The sequence below is a fragment of the Electrophorus electricus genome, chromosome 24 (assembly GCF_013358815.1).
Source record: "Electrophorus electricus isolate fEleEle1 chromosome 24, fEleEle1.pri, whole genome shotgun sequence".
Classification (NCBI taxonomy): domain Eukaryota; kingdom Metazoa; phylum Chordata; class Actinopteri; order Gymnotiformes; family Gymnotidae; genus Electrophorus; species Electrophorus electricus.
In genome coordinates, this window is record NC_049558.1 from 6,128,250 (window position 1) to 6,151,539 (window position 23,290).

At 47.1% G+C, this 23,290-nt stretch overlaps 1 protein-coding gene and 1 long non-coding RNA gene across 3 annotated transcripts in view; both read right to left on the reverse strand.

The window, feature by feature from the left end:
- nol4lb (nucleolar protein 4-like b) overlaps positions 1 to 12,681 on the reverse strand; it is a 64,495-nt gene extending 51,814 nt beyond the window's left edge. The window contains exons 1-3 of one of the 2 annotated variants that reach the window (XM_027006982.2): positions 12,099 to 12,681; positions 2,696 to 2,851; positions 168 to 279 (exon numbers count right to left, since the gene is read on the reverse strand). In XM_027006982.2, coding sequence (XP_026862783.2) covers positions 168 to 279; positions 2,696 to 2,851; positions 12,099 to 12,428 — 598 coding nt within the window. In that variant the 5' untranslated portion in view covers positions 12,429 to 12,681. Of the gene's footprint in view, positions 1 to 167; positions 280 to 2,695; positions 2,855 to 12,098 lie in introns of both variants that reach the window. The other variant, XM_027006980.2, reaches the window with a different exon arrangement.
- A 5,264-nt stretch (positions 12,682 to 17,945) lies between these two features.
- Positions 17,946 to 19,540, reverse strand: LOC118240712. The gene is made up of 3 exons (XR_004775589.1): positions 19,370 to 19,540; positions 18,411 to 18,520; positions 17,946 to 18,237 (listed from the first exon to the last, which is right to left on the reverse strand). It is a non-coding gene; the product is annotated as an uncharacterized LOC118240712 (long non-coding RNA).
- Positions 19,541 to 23,290: the final 3,750 nt, after the last annotated feature.

A 23,290-nucleotide genomic window follows, 5' to 3' on the forward strand; every position in this document is an offset into this window, starting at 1 on the left:
AACGCCAAGCACCGCTGCGATGAGGTCCAACGTTAAATGTCAGTGGTGTAGTTTCACGTCAAACGTGATTACTGTGTAGTTTAATAGGAAGCGGCAGCCTAACGTTAATGGCAGCTGAACTGCAGGCGTGTGCGGAGCAGCGGAGCGCTGGTGGGCGCCTGTCCTACCCCTGCTGTCCGTCCCACTCCAGCTGACATGCATTCTCTTCTGGCACTCGCCGCAGCTCATCAGGAATCGGGTCACTGCCTCTCTGGGCAGAAACGCATACGTCTCCGCTATCTAAGACACACGCGCGCACACACACACAAAGGGGGAGAGAGAGAGAGAGAGAGATCATAGCTGTTATTTAACATTTCCACACAACAGTGGGCTCAGCGGTTGGGATGGGTGTACGTGCTGCTCTTCGGAGAGCTCCATCACTGCCGCCGTCGCTGCGCCACGTCGCACTGTGTCTCCCTGCTCTCGCTGCGTTCGTCACTCCGTTGCTGCTGCTGGATTTCATGGTGGAGGAGACTCAAGGACCTGTGCTCCACTGCAGGAGCGGAACGCCGCGATGGCAGGCCCTGCTGTGGGCCCCTGTCCCACGGGGGGAGGGGTAGCTGGTCCTGTCCACCTTTCTAGGGGTGGGGCTCTTGGCGGCTGGCCACGCCTCCCGCGCCTCGTCACATGAGCCTCTCTCTTGGCTGGTTGTCAGAGTCCTGTCTCGATCCATCTGCCTGTGGCCTTCCTGATCTCAGTGGAGACCTGCACACTGAGCAGGGCCAGAGGTGATCTGTGGCTAGTGCTGGCTATTAGGAATGTGGTGCATTTGGATGTGTGTGTGTGTGCGCGCGTGGGTTTGGGGGCGGTCTGTGTTATTAAAAGAGAAAGGTGTGACAGTGAAATGTCAGATGCAGCCCTTGGTGACAGACTCCCTGTCAATCAGACACAAAAACCAGCAGGATATCGGGGCATGCATGCATGCACACACACACACACGCACGCACACACGCGCGCCCGCCTGCACACACCCGAGCACGCACACGCACACACTCCCTGAACAAAGGTAGTTTATCAGTAGAGGAGAGCATCCAATCTAAATTTAAATGTCATTAATTCAGGGGGAAGGTAAATGAAGTGCTAATCAGACTCTTAAATCAGTGAGCAGCAGTGAGAGAGGCAGAAGAGACCCCCCCCCACGCACCCCCCCCCCCACACCCACCCAGTGTCCCAGACCTGCAGCTCTAACCTACGCAATACCTTTGTTTGGAAACAAAACAACAACAACAACAACAACATTATTTAGTGTTGCATCACGGGATCTGCGAGTAAGTTGCATGATTGCACCTGTCCTCTGCCACTAGCCCTGCTCTCCCTGTGTAGAACCATCTTGTCTCTCTCTCTGCTTAAATTGCCTGGCCTGCACTTGTTTGAGAGAGAGAGAGAGAGAGAGAGAGAGAGAGAGAGAGAGAGAGAGAGAGAGAGAGAGAGACAGGTAGATGGAGAGGAGGAGAAGGGGAAGAAAATGCAAACCCACAGTGAATATCCACACTATCCCCTGAGGCTCTGACAAACAAACATAATGTGACCATGGTACCACAGCAGGAGGCAAGCGTTTCTGTGTGCACGCGCGCACGTGCGTGTGTGTGTGTGTGTGTGTATGCCGATGTGAGCATGTGCGTGTGCATGTGCGTGGGTGTGTGTGCATGTTTATTAAGAAGCCAGTAGATGAACAAGAATTCCACACAACTCCACGTCCACATCCCCCATGTAGGTGCTTACATGACCCATGCTGTCGAAACACCGCAAGCCACTGCCCCCCCCCCCCAAAAAAAAACTCCCACCCCCGGATGTGTCTCCCAGCACCGCGCACAGAGCTGCAGGCAGAGCTGGGTGGCTCCCCATGCCTAGGGAGGTCCTGCCCGGCAGAGCGGCTCGTTGCCCAGAGCCCTGCCCACGCCAGCCTCTGGATCACTGCCACAGCCCGACAGCCGGCAAGCACAAATAGAACAAACAATCCCAGCTGCGCGTTTGTGGACGGTGCGTGCGTGTGCGCATGGGTGCATGCGCGCATGTCGGTGTGTATGCTTGCACGCACGCATACACCCATGCGCACACGCATGTTAGACGTGGAAACAGGCATAAATTATACATAAGTCAGAAAAACACAAGCACACACACACAATTTACATGCGACAATTTATACATCTGTTAGAGCACCACTGAATGCCAAGCGCAAAGGTGTTGAAGTGTTGATGCAGCCACGCCATCATGGTTTACATGCAGTACACCCTATGGCCAACAGAGGGCGTACTCAAAGGCTGAGCTTGACCGATTTGGACTGGAGGCAAAACTTTCTTCCACACATATGGAGGGAAAAAGCCACATCGTCACCTTCTGCAATGCATCAACGTGCCGTAGCTGTAGAGACGAGACCTGCTTCTCCGACAGAAACACTGTGATGATAAGAAATCAATCTGAGTCAACAAGTGGCAAAACATAAAAGAATGTCATCAGCGCCAGCAGCCGGGGGTCTGAAGTTCATACATTAATCATACGCGGTGCAATCAGACTAATCAACAAGGGTGTCGGAGGCAGAGGGAGAACAAGAGACAGAAAAGACAATGACAGAAGAAGAGAAAACAACTTAATGAATGGGAGAGTAGAGAGATGGAGTGAGAGGGGAAAAAAAAGAGAGAGAGAGAGAGAGACCTACCGCTTTATAGGTTTTCTTCTGGCCAGCATGCTTGGGGGCTTTGGCTGGGTCAGTGCTGATCTCTACATGCATGGCGTAGATGATGTCATAGAAGTCCTCCACCACGGCCACTCTCTTCAGAAAGGAGCCGTCCTGCCCAGAGGTGCCATCCACACACTGCTACAGAGAGAGAGCGCGCCTTACACACTCTACCAAATATATACAGTACCACATGTTCATCCAACCACACAGTGGGCCAGAGAAAGTGGTAGCAAAAACACTTGGAAACCATCTTAAAGAGCCTCTCCTGTCACTGACTGAACACATTTCTCTTAACCCAAATTACATATTTACAAGTTATTTGCAAGAAAAAAAAAACCCTTAATGAGGACCTATGAATATGCAAATAGACCCCACCTCTATCTTACATGCAGCTCCAGCTACCCTTCGTTTAAATCTGCTTGTCTTCTGCACTGATAGTTACTGTACACTACACAAGTGGTAATAACAGTGCAATTCAGTCATTCACGCTTAAACCAGAAACTGAATTCTACAGGGTTGCCTATAAGTCCATGTACCAGAATGGTAATGAATTTGATGCATCGCTCCTACAAACTTAACAAATGTAACAGTCATAGATAACAGGAGCCTCCGGCTTGACTATGTTATCAAACATTAGACAACCTCGCTCGCGATTGCCAGCTCTGACAAGTAAACTACCATGTAAAGATAAACATCAAGATGTGCCGTCAGGGAGAAACGCTTTGATCACCATAGAAAGTCTAGCAAAAGGCCTCTAATTCATAACTAATATCCAGTATATACAGTAGACTGTGTACAGCTGTATGTGTACATTTTAAAAGAATAAGAGAATATATGCTTTTGAAAGAAACAAAAAAAAAAAAAAAAAAAAAAAGCAACCTCATATCTAGGTTGTATGACACATAATTAGCTGTTGTGCATGGATGGCTTTCCAAAATGGCGCTAATGCTGGCTCCTTCTTGACCACAGATTATGCAAAGGACCACATGTAGGAGAAGTCCGCCTTCAGAGATTTCTGCCAGAAAGCAGCTTTCTCCACAGGCCATATGCTCTTGATTTAGCTAACCATAGCTTGAACAGGACTTTTATTGTGACATGCTTCCTTTGTGAAAATCTCCGAAAGCATGTGAAGTGATGTCAGACTTGCAATAAATATAGCCATCATTTAATTCAGCTGCTTAGGAATCTGATGAAGCAACGTTTGCCCTGACTTTCTTTGTCAACATCCTTAAGCCATAGAAAATGTCATGTCAGCAAGCCACTTGGCAAGCTAATGTTGTCTAACAATATATGGCACTAACAATATATTGTCTAACAATATATGGCAGATTTGTTGTACATAGACAGTCAACACAAGAACAATGAAGTTACCGGGTCACCAATGTTGGCTCATACTCACAGTGTCCCTAAAATTATTGGATGGAGCAGCGTCAGGCTCCATCCAGTTTTGTGGCAAAACCAGTCTTTTTTTTTTTTATTACATTTCTATAAAATAAGTACTGAGAACCAAAATTATCTCTGGAAGTTTGGCTGGGACACTCCCCAAGTTTCCCAAATAAACAGCACCCATTTCTGTCTGATTTTCAGATCCTTTTGGAAATCACCTTTTCTACTTTTGCAGCTTTGCAGCCGAAACAGAGAACGTCTCTGATGTTGTTTTGAGAACAGTGAAACATGGCTTGCAAAACACGATATCTACTACGCCTCACCCAGCAAGCTGATGGGATAGTTCTTTAGGTTTGTTGCGTCTGAAGGTCTGGCCGTCTGTGTCCGTGTTTGACACGGCCATTAATGCAGTTCCGAAGCAGAAATGTTCAGCCAAGGTTGTTGACTACTCGTGTATTAAAAAAACAAAAAAAAACCACACACTTAAGAAGGTTAAAACCTTGATTTTCACTGGAGGGGGTCTTGCACATGCACAGAGAAGAATATTAAGGCACGATGCTAAACCGAGGCTGAGGAGCGTACTGCCCACTGGAGTAAATCCACCTTGGTTTCCATGGTAACCAACACCGGGCTGCCCTCAGAGGCAGGTGTGCCAGGCAGAGGGTCATCTGACAGGAACCTTACACTCAAACTTGGACTGTTGCGGTAGCTGCTAATTTACTCTCTCTTGCATTCAGTCCCCCCCGCACAGTACCCTTGTTGACTTTGCCGTCCCCCCCGATTACCATCGCCACACAGACCCTGAACACCCTCTTTGCAACGTTCCACTGCCACACCGTGGCTGGCGTAGTGACATGGTGCATGTGCCAAGCTTTACCCTGCTGCCAATTACAGCCGTAAATAGGGATGATGATGGTGATGATGATTATGACTGACTATGATTATGTATGGAAAGTGCTGACAGCTATTGAGCTTAAGTTATGTTTAGTAATCACAAAGGCAAATGTCATATTGTAATCAATACAGAAGTGATCCACCACCACTGCATGATGCCTTCAGATCTACATACACTGTAGTCTGACCTGTAGACTAAGACACGTGCACTTATTCACTTCACATCACACACACACACTTACTACAGGCTTCCACTGCATTACAATACCTCTAGGAGATGGGGCACATGTGCCAGCCTCAGTCAGCAGCCTCTGTGTGTGTGTGTGTGTGTGTTTGTCAGCAGCAGGCCCTCCTTACATACCGAAATGGGACAGAAGAGGGAGGGGACAGGACAGCACCTTCAGGCTCAGTAGCCTCCACACACACACACACACACACGGACTGCACCTTAAGGCAAAGCAAATCGGACAGACACCCCCCCCAAAACCCCTCCACCAAATGCCAGCATGGGGTCAAAGTCACTGCACCCCGAGAGGGCAAAGCCAGGCTGTCCTGCCATGTGCCAGACACACACACACACACACACACACACTTAGCATTTCTGATGGCAGCCTGGTGATCTGGTGAGGTTACGGTGCCCATGTTCGTTTTGTGAGTGCATGCATAAAACATGGGAAATCATATCACCATCCTTGCTGGCCTTGCCCCACTGCGCTGCGCACGCTTGTGCTTGCCGCCGTGCTTCCCACAGCATGCCAGCGGGAAATGGCAGGGATGGCGAGAACACGGCAGAGGGGTGCAGGATAAACAGCGGCGGCGCTCGTCGAACTCGGTGTATCCCCCCCTCCCCCCGAGCCCTACACTCTCAGGAGGTAACCGACCCCATCTCTCCATCTCTCCCTCCAGTTTTACCCTCCACCTCCAGGCCTTTGCTCTCGCCAATGGCACAGAATAATTGCAGCCCACCACAACCGGCCACCCCCCCCCCACCAGCTTCCACTCCCCCGTCCCGGACCAAACAGCCCTGTTGCTAGGCGACAGGCCGGGTTGGTGCAGCAGCACCCCCACCTCTGTCTCTCTCTGAACGAAGAGAGCGAGGGATGGATGGAAGTGTGGTGGAGGAGAGAAGCCCTTCAGACATATGAGCCCAGTAACGAAGGAGAGCCTGACCCACACATACAAACACACGCACGCACTTGCAAACAAGCGTGCATACGTCCCTGCGCTCTCTCTCTAACACACGCGCACACAACCAAACATTGCTAAACTCGCACATTGAGTCAGAGACTCACACACATTGAATTTTCTCATTCAAGTAAGGTAGAGAGGTGTAGTTATGACAATTCAAACCAGACAGAAGGAGACTCAGGTTTTGAGTCTCGAGGTAGTGTGTGCAAGCCTTTTGTTTGCAAAGCATGCCTGATGCTGCTCGATTTGCCTTTCCACACACGGAAGGGTCTGACATATTTACAGAGAGGAGGGGAGTCAGTAGGAGGTGAAGACCAGACAATCCTGCCAACAGACGGCATAAAGCAGTGAGAATGTCTACCAGTGTGGAGGACGTAGAGAAGGATATGAGAGCCAGAGTGGGGGGGGGGGGGTTGTATGAAGGAGAGAAAGAGTCAGTGTATGTGTGTGAGGGACAGAGGAAGAGTGCGGTGGAGTCTGTGTGTAAAGGAAAGCGAGCCACTGTGTGTGAGGGAGACACAGGAAGAGTGTGAGCATGTGTGTGAGAGAGAGTGTGAGGGAGAGAGGAAGAGAGTGTGTGTGTGTGTTTGTGTGTGTGTAAGATGAAAACAGGAAGGGTGTGTAATTGAGAGAGACCCAAAGTGTGATTGTGTGTGAGGGAGAAAGAGTGTGTGTGTGTGTGTGTGTGTGCGTGTGTGCGTGCATGCAAGTGTGTGAGGAAGAGAGGAATAGTGAGAGTGTGTATTTAAGGTAAGTTTTAACAGACACACAGTAGCATGCATGCGGAGTGTGGGGTGTCTCTGCAGATAAGGCCCATTGTGTGTCCTGAGCCAATTAAAGCTCTGTTAATTTTTTCTGCATGGGAGCAGCCATGGCGCTGGCCTTCCTTACCATGGCAACCGCAAGAATGCGGGCACTACACTGGCACTGTCTGCCTCGTGCCCAGCCTGTCCTGCATGGCCGACACGACAGTGTGTGTGTGCACCCGCGTGTGCGCAAGAACGCTGGTCTGCACACGGTGCAGGGAGACGTACAGGCGTTAGCGCGCGTGTGTTCCTGCGTGTTGCTGCCTAAGCCTGAATGAGCTCTTAGTTTCTCTCCGGAGGGTTCCGGGTCTAATGAATCTCACGTGAGACTTATCAAGCTCGTTGGGTGCTCACTCCTCTCAACACTGCTGGCTAATGAAAAAAAATCCATTCTGTCCTGTCACCAGGCCCCTGGCTGTGGGTGTGTCACTCGATGTCAAGGACGGGGCGGAAAACAGCACCTCTGTTACATATGTGGTGTAGTGTATGTATGTGTGTTTACCTGTTTGACTGCTTTGAAACCTCAGACGCCTCTGGATGAGTCTTAAACATAGCCCTGAGAAGACACACGTGCTCGGAGGTTACGCTAGTGGCAAAACCCCCCTCGTACCAGTGAATGCCTCTTGAATATTCAAATGCGTTGCACTTGGTGATGATATCAGGAGCAATGTTTGTTACATGCTCTTACCTAGAAATCAATTAGTTCCACTGGGATGGAGCTCAGAGCATTCTCTTCTTTTTCTAAGCCTACAGTGAGTAAACATACTGATAGCAAATTGACAGTGTGGAAACAGTGGGGGTTTTTTACATTATTATTGCAGTCTGGGCCCACTCTTCCATTAAAGCCACACAATTAAGTGAATTTAGACACAGAGGAGTATAGGACTGTGTGTGTGTGTGTTTCTTTGTTTATTCTGTACAGTGTAAAGTAAATGCCCCTAGAAGCTTGTATATAAATAACAACTGCACTGGAGTAGCTCTCTCCCTCTCCCTCTCTCTCCCGCTCCCTCTCCGTCTCTCCCTCTCCCTCTCTCCCTCTCCCGCTCTCTCCCGCTCCCTCTCCCTCTCTCCCTCTCTCTCCCGCTCCCTCTCCCTCTCCCTCTCTCTCCTGTCCCCCCCTTTCTCATCCATTCCACAAACCCAGAAGTCCCAGTAACACAATTACTACCAGACCACCCACAGCTGCTCGACCAGCAGAGGGCCGCCAAGCGCGAGCGTGCGTGCGTGCGTGCGAGAGGGTTAGAGAGGGTCAGAGAGGGCCAGGTTACGAGTGCAGTGAAGGTAGCTGGTTGAGGGAGCACAGTGGTTTACACCCTCAGGCCTGCCCTCGCACACCGAGATGCAGCCAGCACCAGGTTCACGGCAGAACAGATGGGGAAATCTGGAAGCCTTTTTGGTTTTGGCACCTTTTATTTATTTATATTTATTTATTTATATATTTATTATTTATTATATATATTTATTATATATATATATATATATATATATATATATATATATATATATATATATATATATATATCTCATCATAGATCTGGCATAGTTCTGTATCAAAGTTTGTCCTTACACCTATGTAGATAATACAAACAGACACCCTACTCGTCCCACCTGCTCCTTCATACCTGTCAGGATGTGTTTGTGTGCGTGTGTGTGTTATTTGAGCCTGTGTAGTAGTTTAGTGAAAGGAACTTAAGGCGGAGGGGCATGAGCAGGTACTTAGCAGAGACCTAGTCCCAGTAAGCTCACAGCGCCTGTCATTACTGAAATTATATATACGATGTATCGGTGGTCAGAGAGACCATCATATTTCATCATACTCCCTTGAGAAGGGAGCAGATCAAATACATTTACAAACAAACACAGTAGATACAGGCACCCTCAATCACTGGGGCTACACCCAAACACCCATGCGCGCGCTCGCACACACCACATGACACTCTCACTGAGTGTGGTGAGGGAGGGTCTTCCTAATGGGTCGACTGCCAATTCAACCAATTAACAGTATTTATTTGCATGTGAAGGGGTCTTTTTGGGGTTACTGAGATCCATGGACTGATAAGGTGGGGTGTCCCAATTACACTCCCCCCTAGGCAAAACACTGCCCTGACCAGAGCCTGACCTACAGTTTAGCCGCACGCACGCACGCACGCACGCACACTGTGCTGTCAAGGAGAGTTTAGACTCTTCACTCAAAAAATGTAAAAACTGTTCAGGAAAAAAACCTCACACACTAACAAAACTTTCCATCCAGATGTGTAAACAGGCTCTCCTGTCATCTTCTTCTCTCACACACACACACACACACACACACACACACACACACACACCACAGCATGTTTTCTTTCCCAGAGTCTCTCACGCTTTCTCCCCTCTACTAGTGCTCCTTTTTAACTTAAAAGAAACACAGACTATTAATGCCCACAACACTATACGGCAACAGTTGCCTGGCGCACATCACCAGAGACAGAAAGAGAGAAGAGAAAGAGAGTCAAAGAAAGAGTGTGACAGACAGACAGAGGAAAGAGAGGTACGTTATGGGTTATTATTAGTGTCCACAGAGACATGGGCGTCAACTGCATGTGACGGCTGCGTGACTGTTTCCTCCCGGCCCCCTCGGCCTGGGCACTCGAGCTTTCAAAATCCCCCTCTCCCCCCCTGCCTCTCACTCTCTCTGTCTCCAAATGCCCCACCCCTTTTCTCAGTCTCCACTCATCTCTTAATGACTTGCTGGCATTATTCTATCACTGAAGTCATGCACCAATGTCCCTAAAAAACCCCCTAACCCCCAATGTCTCTCACTGCCTGACACTGTGGTCACAAAGTCTCTTTACGTGGTATGCCCCTTTGTGTGTGCATGTGTGCACACACACACACACACCGAGCACTTTCCCATGCAGTCATCATCTTTGTGTTATGTTCTAGCGGTAAAGGTCACTAAAGGTTAGGCCATACAAGGTCGCATGGACCCACCTGCGCACCCCGCTCGTGTTTCATGCACGGCACTGTGCAGCACCCCTTCAGGACTGCCACCAGTCATCCACACGCACACTTCTAAACGGGACAGACCTGAGACTGGAAGCAGTCTGTCTAAAACAGGAAATTCGGGGGGGGGGGGGGGATTCCAGCATGGCAACGATTGCCCTGATCACTTGTTATATTAACCCAAAATTGTGTCACTCATTAACGAAAGGAAAAAAGGAGACGCATCAAACAGCAAGAATCTACACTATCAGCTGAGAGGCAGCGCTGGAGTGTACGCCAGAGTGACAGTCGGTATCCTGAGACTGATCATTATCTCTTTACTGTACTTGGGATCAGTGTGCGCCAACACACATGCACGCACAGACAATACAGAACGCCCAACTTCCACATAGATGCTGTTAACCTAAAACCTCTGGCAATCCAATTGTACTCTCGATAATGGCAGCTGCCAGACCTCTGAGGTGATGCGCAGCATAGCTGTGAGAGTTCTGGCCCTGTCACAACAATCACATACATTGTATCTATGCTATACAAGGCATAGGACAGCCCTGGGTGACCCAGAATTGTAAATCAAGCACTGAGATGGTCACCTGCTGTGTGGATGTGTGTGTGCGCGCGTGTTTGTGTGTAACAGAGTGTTTGTTTGTAACAGCAGTAACAGGCAGTGACAAGACTGTCCATTATCCTGGGCGAATGTCCCATTCAGCTCACTCAGAGGGCCTAATTGAAGTCAATTGGAGAGTGGAGAAAGAGGGATGAACAGAGCGAGAGAGCGAGAGAGAGAGAGAGCGCACGAGACAGAAGAAGGAGGAAAGGGAGAAATTGGCTGAGCAAATCTGGGGCAGCCACTTCATCATCAGGGGTGCAGTGTGGGCAAAAGAACGAAAGATCCATCTTTCCTTCTGTGCTAAAGTAGCCAGGAGATGAATCTGTTTGGACTGTACCGTTTTCCATTTTTATAGCAGTCTGACCCCCTGCCTTCTTGTGTTTGCACACACAAACAAAACACACAGTGATTTGTCCATAATGCCTTGTCAACACAGTCTTGCTGGGCAGGGGAGTTGAGTCAAATAACTGCCCAGCAGGTGTGTCTGGGCTTTTTCCAGTGTATTCACATCCAATACATCTACACCTCATACAGTTCGATAAATTCGTTTCATTATTAGAATTCTCAAACCAGTAAAGAAGTTCTGTAATATTGGGCATAACTATTGAAACTGATTACCATTACTGAAAAGCCAATTTATTCTCCAAATGCTTCGGTAAAACATATATAAACACGCAGCCCAAGCCATTTTATTAAACGTGCAAGAACACGAAATCTACCAAGAACCGCCAAGCGTAAACATTATACCACAATATACTCGCCCCGGGACGTTTGTTTGAGTTCACTGGACAGCCATTACGCGCAGTAAAAGTCGCATTTTGTGACCAAGCCCGCCTTTGCCAGAGAATAAAATAGTCACGTTTCAACTCCTATACATAAAATTAAATGACCAATTAAGAGAATTTCCGCCACGCGGCTTTGATTCGGATTAATTATGAGGTGCGCACTAGTGTGTTCAACAGCACCGTCGTAAAGCCGATGTGCTGCTCTGGTGGACGTCGAAATGACGGATACACGCAAGCACATGCACTTGCTGTTTGATCACTCCGTGGGACAGCGCGGCTCCGATTAACCGAACATTCGCACAGATTTGATTACTACCAGTATTTGTACGATGATATCCTATTCTGTCCTTTTATAGAAATTCCATTTTGAAATGAACGGCAACACGAATAAGACATGCCGCGTTTAGCAATGATTGAGAATGGCTTAAAAAGGTTACGGAGGGGCGCGTGCAACTGATACAGGGCGCCGTGCCAAGGGACGCGATTGGCACGCGGTGAATTTGGAGCAGAGTGCGCGCGAGCCAGCGGTGACCGCGAGCCGGGCAGGATTTTAAAAGGAGCGGGTTTAGAATTTTTGGATTTACCCCTCTAAAGGTGGGTGCAGGCGTGTGCCGTTGTGCGTGCCTGTGCGCCACTAGCTAAAGTATATATTTGCATAGGCAAACCTGGGGGCTATTACGCATTCGATCATGGGGTAAGAAATGAAGCAACGGGGAGAAAACACTTGTACTAACCGCTGCCTTGATGGGGACGTAGAGAACAGGTCTGTCCGACGTTCCGTTCTTATCTTGTTGTCCGTTACAGTTTCCGACTTGGAAACCTTTGGATTTCACCCAGAACTTAAATTTGGCGTTGATGTGGTTACTGTCCATGTAGGCATCCGCGTCCTCACTTTGTAAGAGCGTCTGAAGAATTTTATTGTATTTACGCCGGGTGACAGTCTTGGTTTTACCCGAGTCTCCGTAAGTACGGAGACACCAGTCCTGAAATTCACCAAACGTTTCCCCTTCGGACAGCTCGGTGCTCCTTTTTGATAAATCCACGTTCTGCTTCTTCGTTGACATGTCTGCCTCTGTCTCCTTCTCTCTTTTTCGGAAAAAAACCTACTCCCAGCTCCTTCAAATCGAAAGAGTGGGCGTCAAAATTAACGATTTCCAAATCCGTTACGGTTCTAATTTCTAATTTCCCCCTTGAGTGAGAGATATTAAGATATGCACGCGGACGAGAAGCTACCTCGGAAAATAGGTGTATCCCGTTTGAACAATGAGCCCAGAGTCTGTCTGTGCATTTGTATGTCCCCACACCTGTTTGCTGAGCCGTTTCTCCGCCTGTCCCAGAGGATAACAAACAAATGTCGGTCCCAGTATCCCCCGAGAGGAACCGGGGGGGGGGGGGTCGTCCTACAAAAACGTGCGGGCGATCTCCCACCTGTATGCTGTACCCTAGATTCTGGAGCTAATTCAAATAAACCGGTCAGTTCTTTTCAATACACAAGCTCAAATGTGACAAAAAATACATGTCCGGAGGAGAAATAAATTGTCAGACTACGACGCTAGCTGTCAAAGTAATGGTTAAGTGGCCTTTGTTCGGGCTCCCGCACCGGGTGGGCAGATATAGCGACGCAAGCTCAGTGGAATAAGCCAGTACACCCCCCGGGCACCACCTGGAATCGCTCACCACCTGTTAGAATCAGCCTGTGGCGCGCCTGTCCCAGCCCCGACGTCTGTCCGACCAGAGCACGGCACGGTCTGCAGTCCCAAAACGGGGTGCGCACTCGAGTAAACGCTACAATATCGTGTCCAAATGAACGGAGCAGGCGACGTGCGAGTGGCATGAGCGTCGCTCGCGGCGGCGGGACTGGGTGCGCGAGAACGGGTAAAATACAGGAAGTGTGACTGTCACGAAGCGCCCCAAATGCACACAAAGACGTCGACCGTCCCATGATTGAAACGACTCGATGGCGTTTCTGACGCCGTTTCCCTCTTGAGCATTAGCACCAAGGGCGGATAGTTTCACTGGTAGCCATATCACACGAGGGGGAATTTTAAGCGCCCTTTAAATGAACGTGAAGTTTGGTGCTGATGAACAGCTGGCTGTGGGTAGGTGGTCGCTGGTTACTGAAGCTGACGTGTTTGCCAAGCCCGTCAGCTGCGTGTTTTCAACACGTTTGTCGGTTAAACTGTTTTCTCTACACCATCAGTAGTGTGGTCCCTTTCTATAAACGGATGCAACACACTCATTTTTTTTAAATAAAAATATACACACAATCACTCATTAAGTGAGTGGTTCACCTGTGGATAATCAACGAATGTGCATAATTCTAGAAATGTACGTCCTTACAGACTTGAGTTCCACCCTTGAGCTCCCCGATCTTACACTTTTGATCCAGTTAAAGAAGGTCTTGAGGAGCAGCTGCAAATCAGCATTAAATTCGAGATGGAACTAAATTCTACAGGATTGTAGATGTCAAGAAGGTGATCCTAACTTAAGAGGCGAGCCTACAAACATAACTTACTACTTATTTGTAAGAGCTAAGATATATCATGTGCGACTCATATGTGCAGTCTAAACTAGCCTTGATCTTGCATTTTGACAAGACAAAAAAAAAAGTATGGAAACTAAAGAAAACAGTTATACTGAAGGAAACTAAAAATAGTGGCATTTTCATGGAGGACATCAAAGGCAATAGATGTAATCAGATTTTTTCGACGTGCTACGCTTTGAAACAATGTGATAGGACAGAGCAGTGCTCGCTGGAGACTGAGTGAACGTAGGAAGCGCAACATATATATATATACACACACACACGCACCAGGTTTCAGTTATTTCAGCATGGAGATAGTAGATAGAAGCACTTTGTAAAATTTGACTCTATATACTTTATATGTGAAAAACTCCAATTAGATAAACATTTAATAAATGAGAGGATTCTCATGAGACAATTAAGTGGCTTGTACATGTACACACCATGTCCAAACTTCCTCTATTCTCTGGGTTCCTGAGCTTTATAATTGTCTGTATACTCAGTCCTTAAAATTGGCAAGGTTTTTATATTTATTTTCTTATTTCTTGGAGGGGAGGGGTCACGAGTGTATTGACATGAACCCACTCTCTGTAAAAGCCTAATTTGCCTACAGGGTCCTGTTCCCCTTTCATTAGCACCAATACCTGTTGGCATGAATATTCAAAGTGAACGGGTTTCTAATATCTACATAGAAAGTCATTTAATGTGTTGGCTAATCTTTTACAGCCACTTACTCTTATGACTGCACTTCAATTAGAAATAAATTTAAGATGAAACCCCGATGGAGACACTTCCCCTCGGGACAGTTCTAACGAACTGCTCCTTGGCTCTCTCTGCCAACCCACAAGCTGTGACAAAATGCAGAGTCCTCCAGAGCAAAACCGCCTGACAGTAGGGCTCTATCAAAATAACCTCTCACTTTGGGAAGTGAAAGTGGGTTTCAAAACTCCCATCTCCCTCCCTGACTCCTTTTCCCCTTTTTTTTTACTCGCCAAGCCGGCCCAAGAGAGAAGCAGGCGCCTGGTCCGATAGAAAAGTGGTCAGTCATCTGCCGTTAGCCCATTCATGTCTGTTCTCCACACACTGTCACCCTGTCTGTTGAAATCACAACTGCTAGCCTGTATGAGCAGTCCTGGTGTTCAGTGGATTTAAAAACTGGGATGATTTCAAAAGCAAGTACTTCTTAGTTTGTTCCTAAGTTTTAAAACGTTAGTTTAGATTCCGCTGCTAAGCATGAATGCTGCTGCATGTACAGACATACTGTGGCTCACGTGGTGTGAGCGGCTCACTTGGTGTGAGCAGGTCACGTGGCATGTTCCACAGCTGAATGAGGGGGACAGAGGTCTGCTGCTCCCTGAAATGATACAGATAAACTTCACACTGCAGGAAAGTGTGTAGTCAGTAACCTACATGACCATTTTAGAAGTTGAATAGAATTTTTTGACGATAGTAAGAAACTGTTTATAATGAAGTAAGATGGTTGCTGTGACCATATAGGCCATGTTCCATCTAAAAAGAACCGTCTTCAAGAATCAGTGAAAACACATCTTAATAGACACACAAACAAAAGTGGCTTCCATTTGAGTCTTTGTTTGCCCAGGTCTGTATATGTCTGTCTGAAGTGCAATGTCTATCTGTCTGTCCAAAAAAAGTGTGAGTGTAGGTAGTTATGTCTATCTGTTGCTATGACGGCAGTATTTAGAAAAAGCTGTGTGGGGGCGTTGGGTACAGTATGCTGCAGAGCTCTGTTGTTTCTGTCTCTGTGTGTGTGTGTGGGTGTGTGTGTGTACGCACAGGTACTCTGCCTGTGCCTGTCTTCTGGTATTACAAATCAGAGTGTTACTGCAGAGTCACACAGGCAGTTTGGCGTGTTCAGCAAACCACTGTGGCCATTAAGTCTATGCAGCAGTATTCTAGCATGGGTACATACTAACATACAGTCATGCTAACAGACAAGGGAGACAATGAAAGTGAAGCATTGTGCTGTGTTTACGTGCAAACAAAAATGTGTCCAAGAAATTCCACTTCAATATCATAACTAGCTGTGCACAGCTGCAGCACAACAGACTGGACATTCGCAATAATTCCAAATCACTATGTACAGGCCCGGTGAATGTTCCCATTAAACTTTAAAGCCAATATGGTCCCATTAAACTTTAAAGCCTGAGAAAAAATATGTTTTGACATTAGGCTGTAATGTTCAAATTGTCTCATGTGTCCTTTATTTAATCCGATTTGTGATTAAACAAGCTACCAGTCTGTAATCACCACTGAAATGAGACTCTATAGTTTAAATATAATAAATACATAAAGACGCTGGCTAGTACCCAGCACGCAGTGAAAATACATTTGATCAGCTCAGTAGCGTGTTTCGATCAACGACGATGTTTTGTAATCAAAACTCGACACAGGCCGATCACATTTACATACGGGATTCCCTCATCGCGAACGTGACGAAGGTGAAATCCTCAGGAAAGCTACGCTACCGTGTACAGTAGCGGTACCACCATCAGTCAGTCCGACAGCGCCTCACCGCTCTCCATCGCTTCACTCACGTTATTTTTGGCGGAAAACCGAGGCCGGATCGTTGCAAGCGTCACACACGGCTTACTGTGTTATTGTCACACGAGCCATTTGGTGCCTATTCAGTGTGTTTTCGCACATGGATGCCAATTTTAAAAAAATCGGGCCTGTTGTACAGGATGAGATTGTGAAGTTGGCTTTTGACAGCAGGCTGATGTGTGATGTCAAAAGGTAAACTCGGATTCTTTACCGTGGCACTCAAAAAAGCCCTCCCATTCTGCATAAAAGTGCAAATGCACTATCAGGAATTTGATTTCAGTGTAACAGTATTACAAGACTAGTTATTTGGCCGCAGACGTTGGGCTGCGGTATCAGGTGCATTACAAGGAAACTTTTGCTGAGCAGAATTATCTGATTTCTGTGTAATATGTTGTATGAAGTGGTTTCTGCCTTAACATTTGGAATCTGCAGTTGTGATTCTTTGTTCAACACGAAAGAAACGCACAAGTTCAGCCTGCTGTTTTTATGGCTATTGCATTAACAATGCATATCATTGCATAATATTGCATTGCAAAACTAGGGCAGAATCACACACTTGAAGCGGCCAACAGCCAAACACCCATCGATCCCCAGCACTGCACCTCATTATTGTCCTATCCTAAGTCTCTACACTGCTGTAATAGCTATTTAATGATCCTCAATCCATCTTCTGTATTCAAGATGGTGCCTGGAGCCACCACAGACCTGAAATGCACTTGAAATTTATGAATGCTGTTTTACTCATATGGTGGCAAACTAAAAAAAAAACTAAACAGAATGATGCGCATGGTAATCTGCTGTAAACTTTGTAAAATGAGATTGGGCCTATTTTTCTCAGAGCCGCAGTTAATGGTTGAACTTCCTACTTCCAAGTAAATACAAAAAGCTTACATTCTAACCTCTGAAAATTATTATAATTTTAAAGTGATAAAAGCAATAGTCAAGGACCCGCCCCACTGTTTAATATGCAGTGCGCCTCGTTTCTACAGGTCAACCCCCAGGCAGGACTGCAACAACCATACTAAAGCTAGCAGAGCATAGTCCAGGCATCTCCATGGCAACCACTTTAAAAGTGCAAGACCTGGAGCACTCCTCCGCACACAGTGGAGAGATGGGGAGAGGGAAAGAGAGAGAGAGAGAGAGACGCAGTGGGGGGCGGGGGTTGTGATCTCTCTCTCCCACACAACCCAGATGTCCCAGTGCTGGGGTAACCCATTACTCAGGTGCACGTCTCAGCAGCCTCTGCGGAGGGACGGGCCTCACTGGGGAATCTCACATGGGCAATATGAAAAGAGATTTTTTTTCAGTCTGTCCTTCAGCTATGTACAAAGCCAAAGCCATGTTGTTGACAGGCTCCAGCCTCCATAGTATGGCGAGGGCACATCCCAGAGAGGGATACAGAGCGAGAGAGAGAGAGAGAGAGAGAGAGAGAGAGAGAGAGAGAGTTTGTGATTTTGTTTTGATTCTTACAGTAGGGGTTGGAAGCACCAAGAAGTGTGAATGGAGCATTTTATTATCAAACTCAGAGAACATAATCAGGAGTAGAAATGTGATATGATGAAGAGTGAGAAACAGATGGGCACACAGGTGATTTTGTAAAACACACTGCAAAATAGCAATGACAAGATCTGTTATTATTCTTGTCTTGCCAGACATCAGAAAGCAGGTCAGTGTTCGGCCCCAACACGTAACTACATGCGACAGGTGTCTGGGTGGGTTTAGCTCCTCACTCTCCTCTTCTCTCTTGCTTCTTCTGCATATCATACTCTTGAAGTGAAAACCGAAGGCTGAATTGGTGAAAAAACAATACAAGCAAGAGAGAATGGTTTTGACACCAACTCTTGACACACGCACATATTCAGTCTAAGTAACTAAAACACAGATACGTAGGCACATATTCCTTGGACAAGGACAGTGAAAAAGCACAGAGAGGTAAAGAAGTTTTTCTGGGCTTTACTACCTCTGTCTCTGTGTTTTATTGACCTTTCACCTTGAAGTCACCAAGTTATGTTCTGGGGTCAGCTTAGAGAGCACTATCACTCCAGCTGCCATGAAGACCCGTATGTGTGTCTGTCGGGGGGGGGGGGGGGCGGGCGGGGGGGGGGGGGGGTGAAAGGGAGAGAAATAAAGAAAGAGGAATTACAATGGGAAATAATCAGTGAAAGCATTAATTAAAATCCAGATGAAGGCCTGTTTCACTGGTCTCATATTTCCTCGTGGATCCTTGCTTGTCCAAAGCTTGGTTCTCTCTGACTCTCACTGCTCCTTAGCCAGGACATATACAGACGGAGTATATCGTAGACATCGACATTTTTACTGTTCATTTGACAGTATGGTGTCGAGCTCCTCAAATGTGAATGGGTCTTCCTGGCAGGCATCAGTCTGTATGAATAATATAATCTGTCTATTTTTATGTTATAAGAACTGTGGTTCTACAACTGAGTAGTGCTGTGTGGTCTGCGAGCAGGTATTGTAGAGTGCCGGTTTATATGGTGGAGTGATCCATATGGGGAAATGGTTCATCATAATTTCACTCAAACTCAAGGTACCAGATGATCCAGGGTCTCTTCCCTTGTCTAATCCAGAACAACGGAGACAAAATGAATCCAAGACACAGAAACTCTGAAGCTGCCTCTCCTCCTGTTTCCCCCAGCCATCTGGAGCCAGACAGAGATTTAATGGTGGATGTGTGAAGGGATTCTGTAAGGTCTACAGGTTGGTTTGGTTTCATAACCTCCCTCACTGCTCTCTTCTTGTTATTTAAGGTCATCAGCCCAAGTAGAACTGTTTACATGTTCGTTTTCTCTCTCTCTCTCTCTCTCTCTCTCTCTCTCTCTCTCTCTCTCTCACACACACACACACACACACACACACACACACACACACACACACACACACACACCTCAGCAGCTAACTCACCACAGCTGTGCTCTGGGCTTCACCTTGACGATCTCCAACTCAACTTAAAACTCGTCTGTTCCTCTTTCCCAGTCCTCGACTGTGCCACGGTCATGTGCGTTTCTTCCGCAACATCTTTGACCTTCTCCACTTCATTTTCGTTACTTCTTTGTTTCCCTCCCGTCTGAGTGCCGAGTGCACATTATGACTCACTCTTTAGAGAAATCCTTAAAATTATGGAATTAAAGCGCGTCCTTAACTGCAACACTTTGGTCTATGGCGCCCTCTAGTGAACGCGGTACCTGTTTGCAGCCATTGAGAAACCTATATGCTGGAAGCCAAAGTAAACGTGTTGCCCAACTCATTGTGTGATACGATCTTTATTTTATGCATCATCGTTCCTATCTTATGCGGCATCATTCGGCCTCCTATTTTATTGCTTATGTCCTGGGGATGGCATGGGTTTGGTAAAGTCACATGCTGCACGTAGTACACAGAATCAGCACATCCACAAATCCTCAAAGAAATACATTAATAAACAAACAAAAAGGAAGAGAGGAATGGTTGCAAGGGCACTGTGGGTGTCTCTGGGTGGTTCTATAACTGTACCCTACCCCCTAAACTACAACAGCAGGACCAAGGGAGGGGGAGGAGAAGAGAGACAAAAAAGAGAGAGAGAGAGAGAGAGAGAGAGAGAGAGAGAGAGATAGAGGGGATGGAGGGAAGGGAGAAGAGAGGAAAGAGAGAGAGTTGGGGGAGGGGTCAGCCTTGGGATAGGCCTGGTACACTAGCAGAAGAAACAATGGGACGGGCATGGTTGCCAGGGCAACATGAGAGGCTGGAGCTGCTTAGGTGAGTGGTAACTAAGTAACAGGAGCAAACAACAGATGAGGATTAGAGTGGTACCCCCATACAGGGATGATATTAATGGATAAAGCAATGTGAACAGCAATAACACCCAAAAGCGACACATACTCCGTACACTCAAAATGTGCGGAACAGGAGCATAAGGGGAGTGAGACGAAGAGAAAAAGAGAAACCCGTCGTGCAAATTTGCCATGCACCAGCACTGCGCCGTAGTGCCTCTGTCTGTGGGCTCCGGAAACCACACTTATCCTGCTTGTATCGGGACCGCAAACGGGGTCCCCCTTTCTTCCAGGGAGGCCCCCCTGTTGCTGCCTGCTCGGACCAGATTAGGGCTGCCCTGCCCGGAGTGAAATGCTGCAGGAAGCTCCCTCGGTTTCCGAGCGGCCCGTCGTGCATGGCAGCGTCAGGGTTGCGGTCTGCCCCTGCAGGGAGCAACAGCGAGGAGCCATCAATTACAGCCCCCTGTGTGAGGAGGAGGCTCGAAAGGCTTTGTGTGCAGGTGCACGCGAGCCCGTACGTACGCGTTTAGGCCGCGGGGCCGGAAAAGCAAGTCTGCCAGTAGACGGCCCGAAAGCACACACATGCTTGACTGAAAAACGTGGAGGGGGAGGGGGAGGGGGAGGGGGAGGGGGAGGAAGGTGGAGAGGACGCATGCAGTGGTGAAAGAACAGGACAGAGCCACAGACGAAAGAGGAAGACACTAGCGCTCAGGCTGGGCTCACTTCCTGTTCGCAACCACAAACTGGGGACATGGGAAGTCAGGAATAATGTGTATGTATGTGTGTATCTCCTCCGCCACTGGCTGGGTGCCACTGACTACACCCCACAGTGGACTTGTTGAACTTTGTATATGCTTTTACTTCCTGACTGAACCTGCTTCTGTTTGAGAGCAGCTCTTCTACAGCCACCCAGACTAGACCAACTTGGCCCAATACTCAGCGCACAATACACAAATCTTTTTTCCATCTCCATCTAGATTCACTCTAAAGTTAGAATAAGGCCAGTAGTTATATTTACAGCAACCAAAATCTGACCCTGGATCAGACCCTGCTTTGAACTTTATATGAATTGGCCACCAGGGCTGCGCTCCTGTATCTGACTGAAAGCTAGGCTGAACAGAAGTATTCAATCCTTTGATAGTTGTGCATTACCTTAATACTGACAGCCTGTAACCAAAGAAGCCATTCAACTATATTATTAAGTATATGCTACTGCTCATCAAACCCTTTTATTGGTCAACAGATAGACGTCCTTCATTTCTGCAATGAACACCCACTCTCTATATCTCAGCTTTTAATATTAAAGGAAGGTTTATGCGATCAAATCACTAAAGATCCTCTTATTCATAAAGAATTCGACAGCATAGCTTTATAAATTGTAAAGTTCACTAAACTATGAAGGTGATGCAATGCACACCATCACACCTGTCACATCAAGCCTTGTGCTATAAAGCGGCACAGACCACAGCTGATGGGGGAGGGGCAGGCGGGGAGGTACATCTCCCTCCGCTGGCGATGCAGAGTGCGGAGACGGCCGACCTCCGGTTGGAAGCAACTCGGTTGCTGGGCGACAGGCCCGAGCGTACCGCCCGGTGGCCCAGCTGCTTCCCCTGGAGTCAGGAACAATGTGCGAGCTGCCTCTGTTCACGCTTCACTAAGAGCACGAAGGAGATGAAGAGCCACGCTGCGAGGCCTCGTCTAACCGCAGCCAGCCGCAATAGTCCCCTCCCACCCCAGGAGGGGCTTCTCACGCCGTCCGCCCTGTTACGGTACCGCCTTCTCGTCTGGGTGTCCCCTTAGTCTGGCTGCTTCTGTTCTTTCACTCTGTTCTCATCCTCTGTCAGACACGGACAGGTCTATACCTGCGAAGGTCCAATAAATCTTCACCTAATGAAGTCGGCCTGATTGATGGCCACTCGAGCATTGTAAAGGGCCAGAACCTATAGGTGCTTGGGAGCAGTGGACAGTTTTCCATTACACCTGCTTTGTTGCCTTAAGCAATTGGAAGTTTTCTAAACCAGGTAAAAAAATATCACATGATATACCCATACCTAGACAGTCAGACCTTCAGGGTGATATTCATAGTTTGCATGTAAGGAAATGTCATGCTATGTATTACATAGGAAGGCCAGAGGGATCCAGAGTTTACACATCAGTGTTCTGGCATTCTCCTGCTCACTGCAAACTGTACGTCAGCAAGCACACGTATGTAAACAGTGGTCATTTGAAGCCTGTGTCTCAACTCCCTGTACACACGTGACAGATTTGAGCAGTTGTTGTAGGGACTTTCTTGAAAGAAACTTCCTCTTTTTACTCTCTAGTATAACGGTAGATGTCTCACCATTTCCTTCCATTTTCTCACGAAGACTCTTAACATGTGCATGCACAAACAAGCAAGCATATTTACATGTACAAACAATGCAGGTCTCCTGAAGGGACAGTAAGAACAAGCTTGACAAAATACTTGTGATGCAATAAAACAATAATTAGTAACTTTTTTTTCCCCCACAATAATCAAAAGGAGAATCATACTTCCTTATCATGGGGATAAAACAACATAACTGTTCCTCTAACTGTGATCACATTGTCTGGCCCCTCCTTTTTTAATGTTACCTTTAAGGTAACCAATACAAGATATATTGAATACCTCCAGCAACATGTAGACTACCAGTCAAATGTCTGGATACAACTACATTTAAATTATTTTTTTTCCTACATTTTAGAAAAGCAGTCAACAGTGAAATTATGAAAACACATGACTATGCTTAGAATTTAGATTCTTTAAAGTAGTAAGCTATGATGTCTTGAAGAAATGATCAGTGCTGAGGACTTGTAGGTTTGAAACTAAAGTTTTGAACGAAAACTATTTGCTAAGGGGGCATTTTTTTTGTGTACATTTTTTTTGTTTTAGAAATCAATTCATAATTAGGCATTATTTATGTTTTCTACACACTTAAGCATAAACCATTACATTAAAATGCCTTTAAGACTATAACAAATATACATCCAGTGTGTCCAAACCTTTGACTGGCACTGTATTTACACTACCGGGAGTCCTGATCACTTAGGTCTGCAG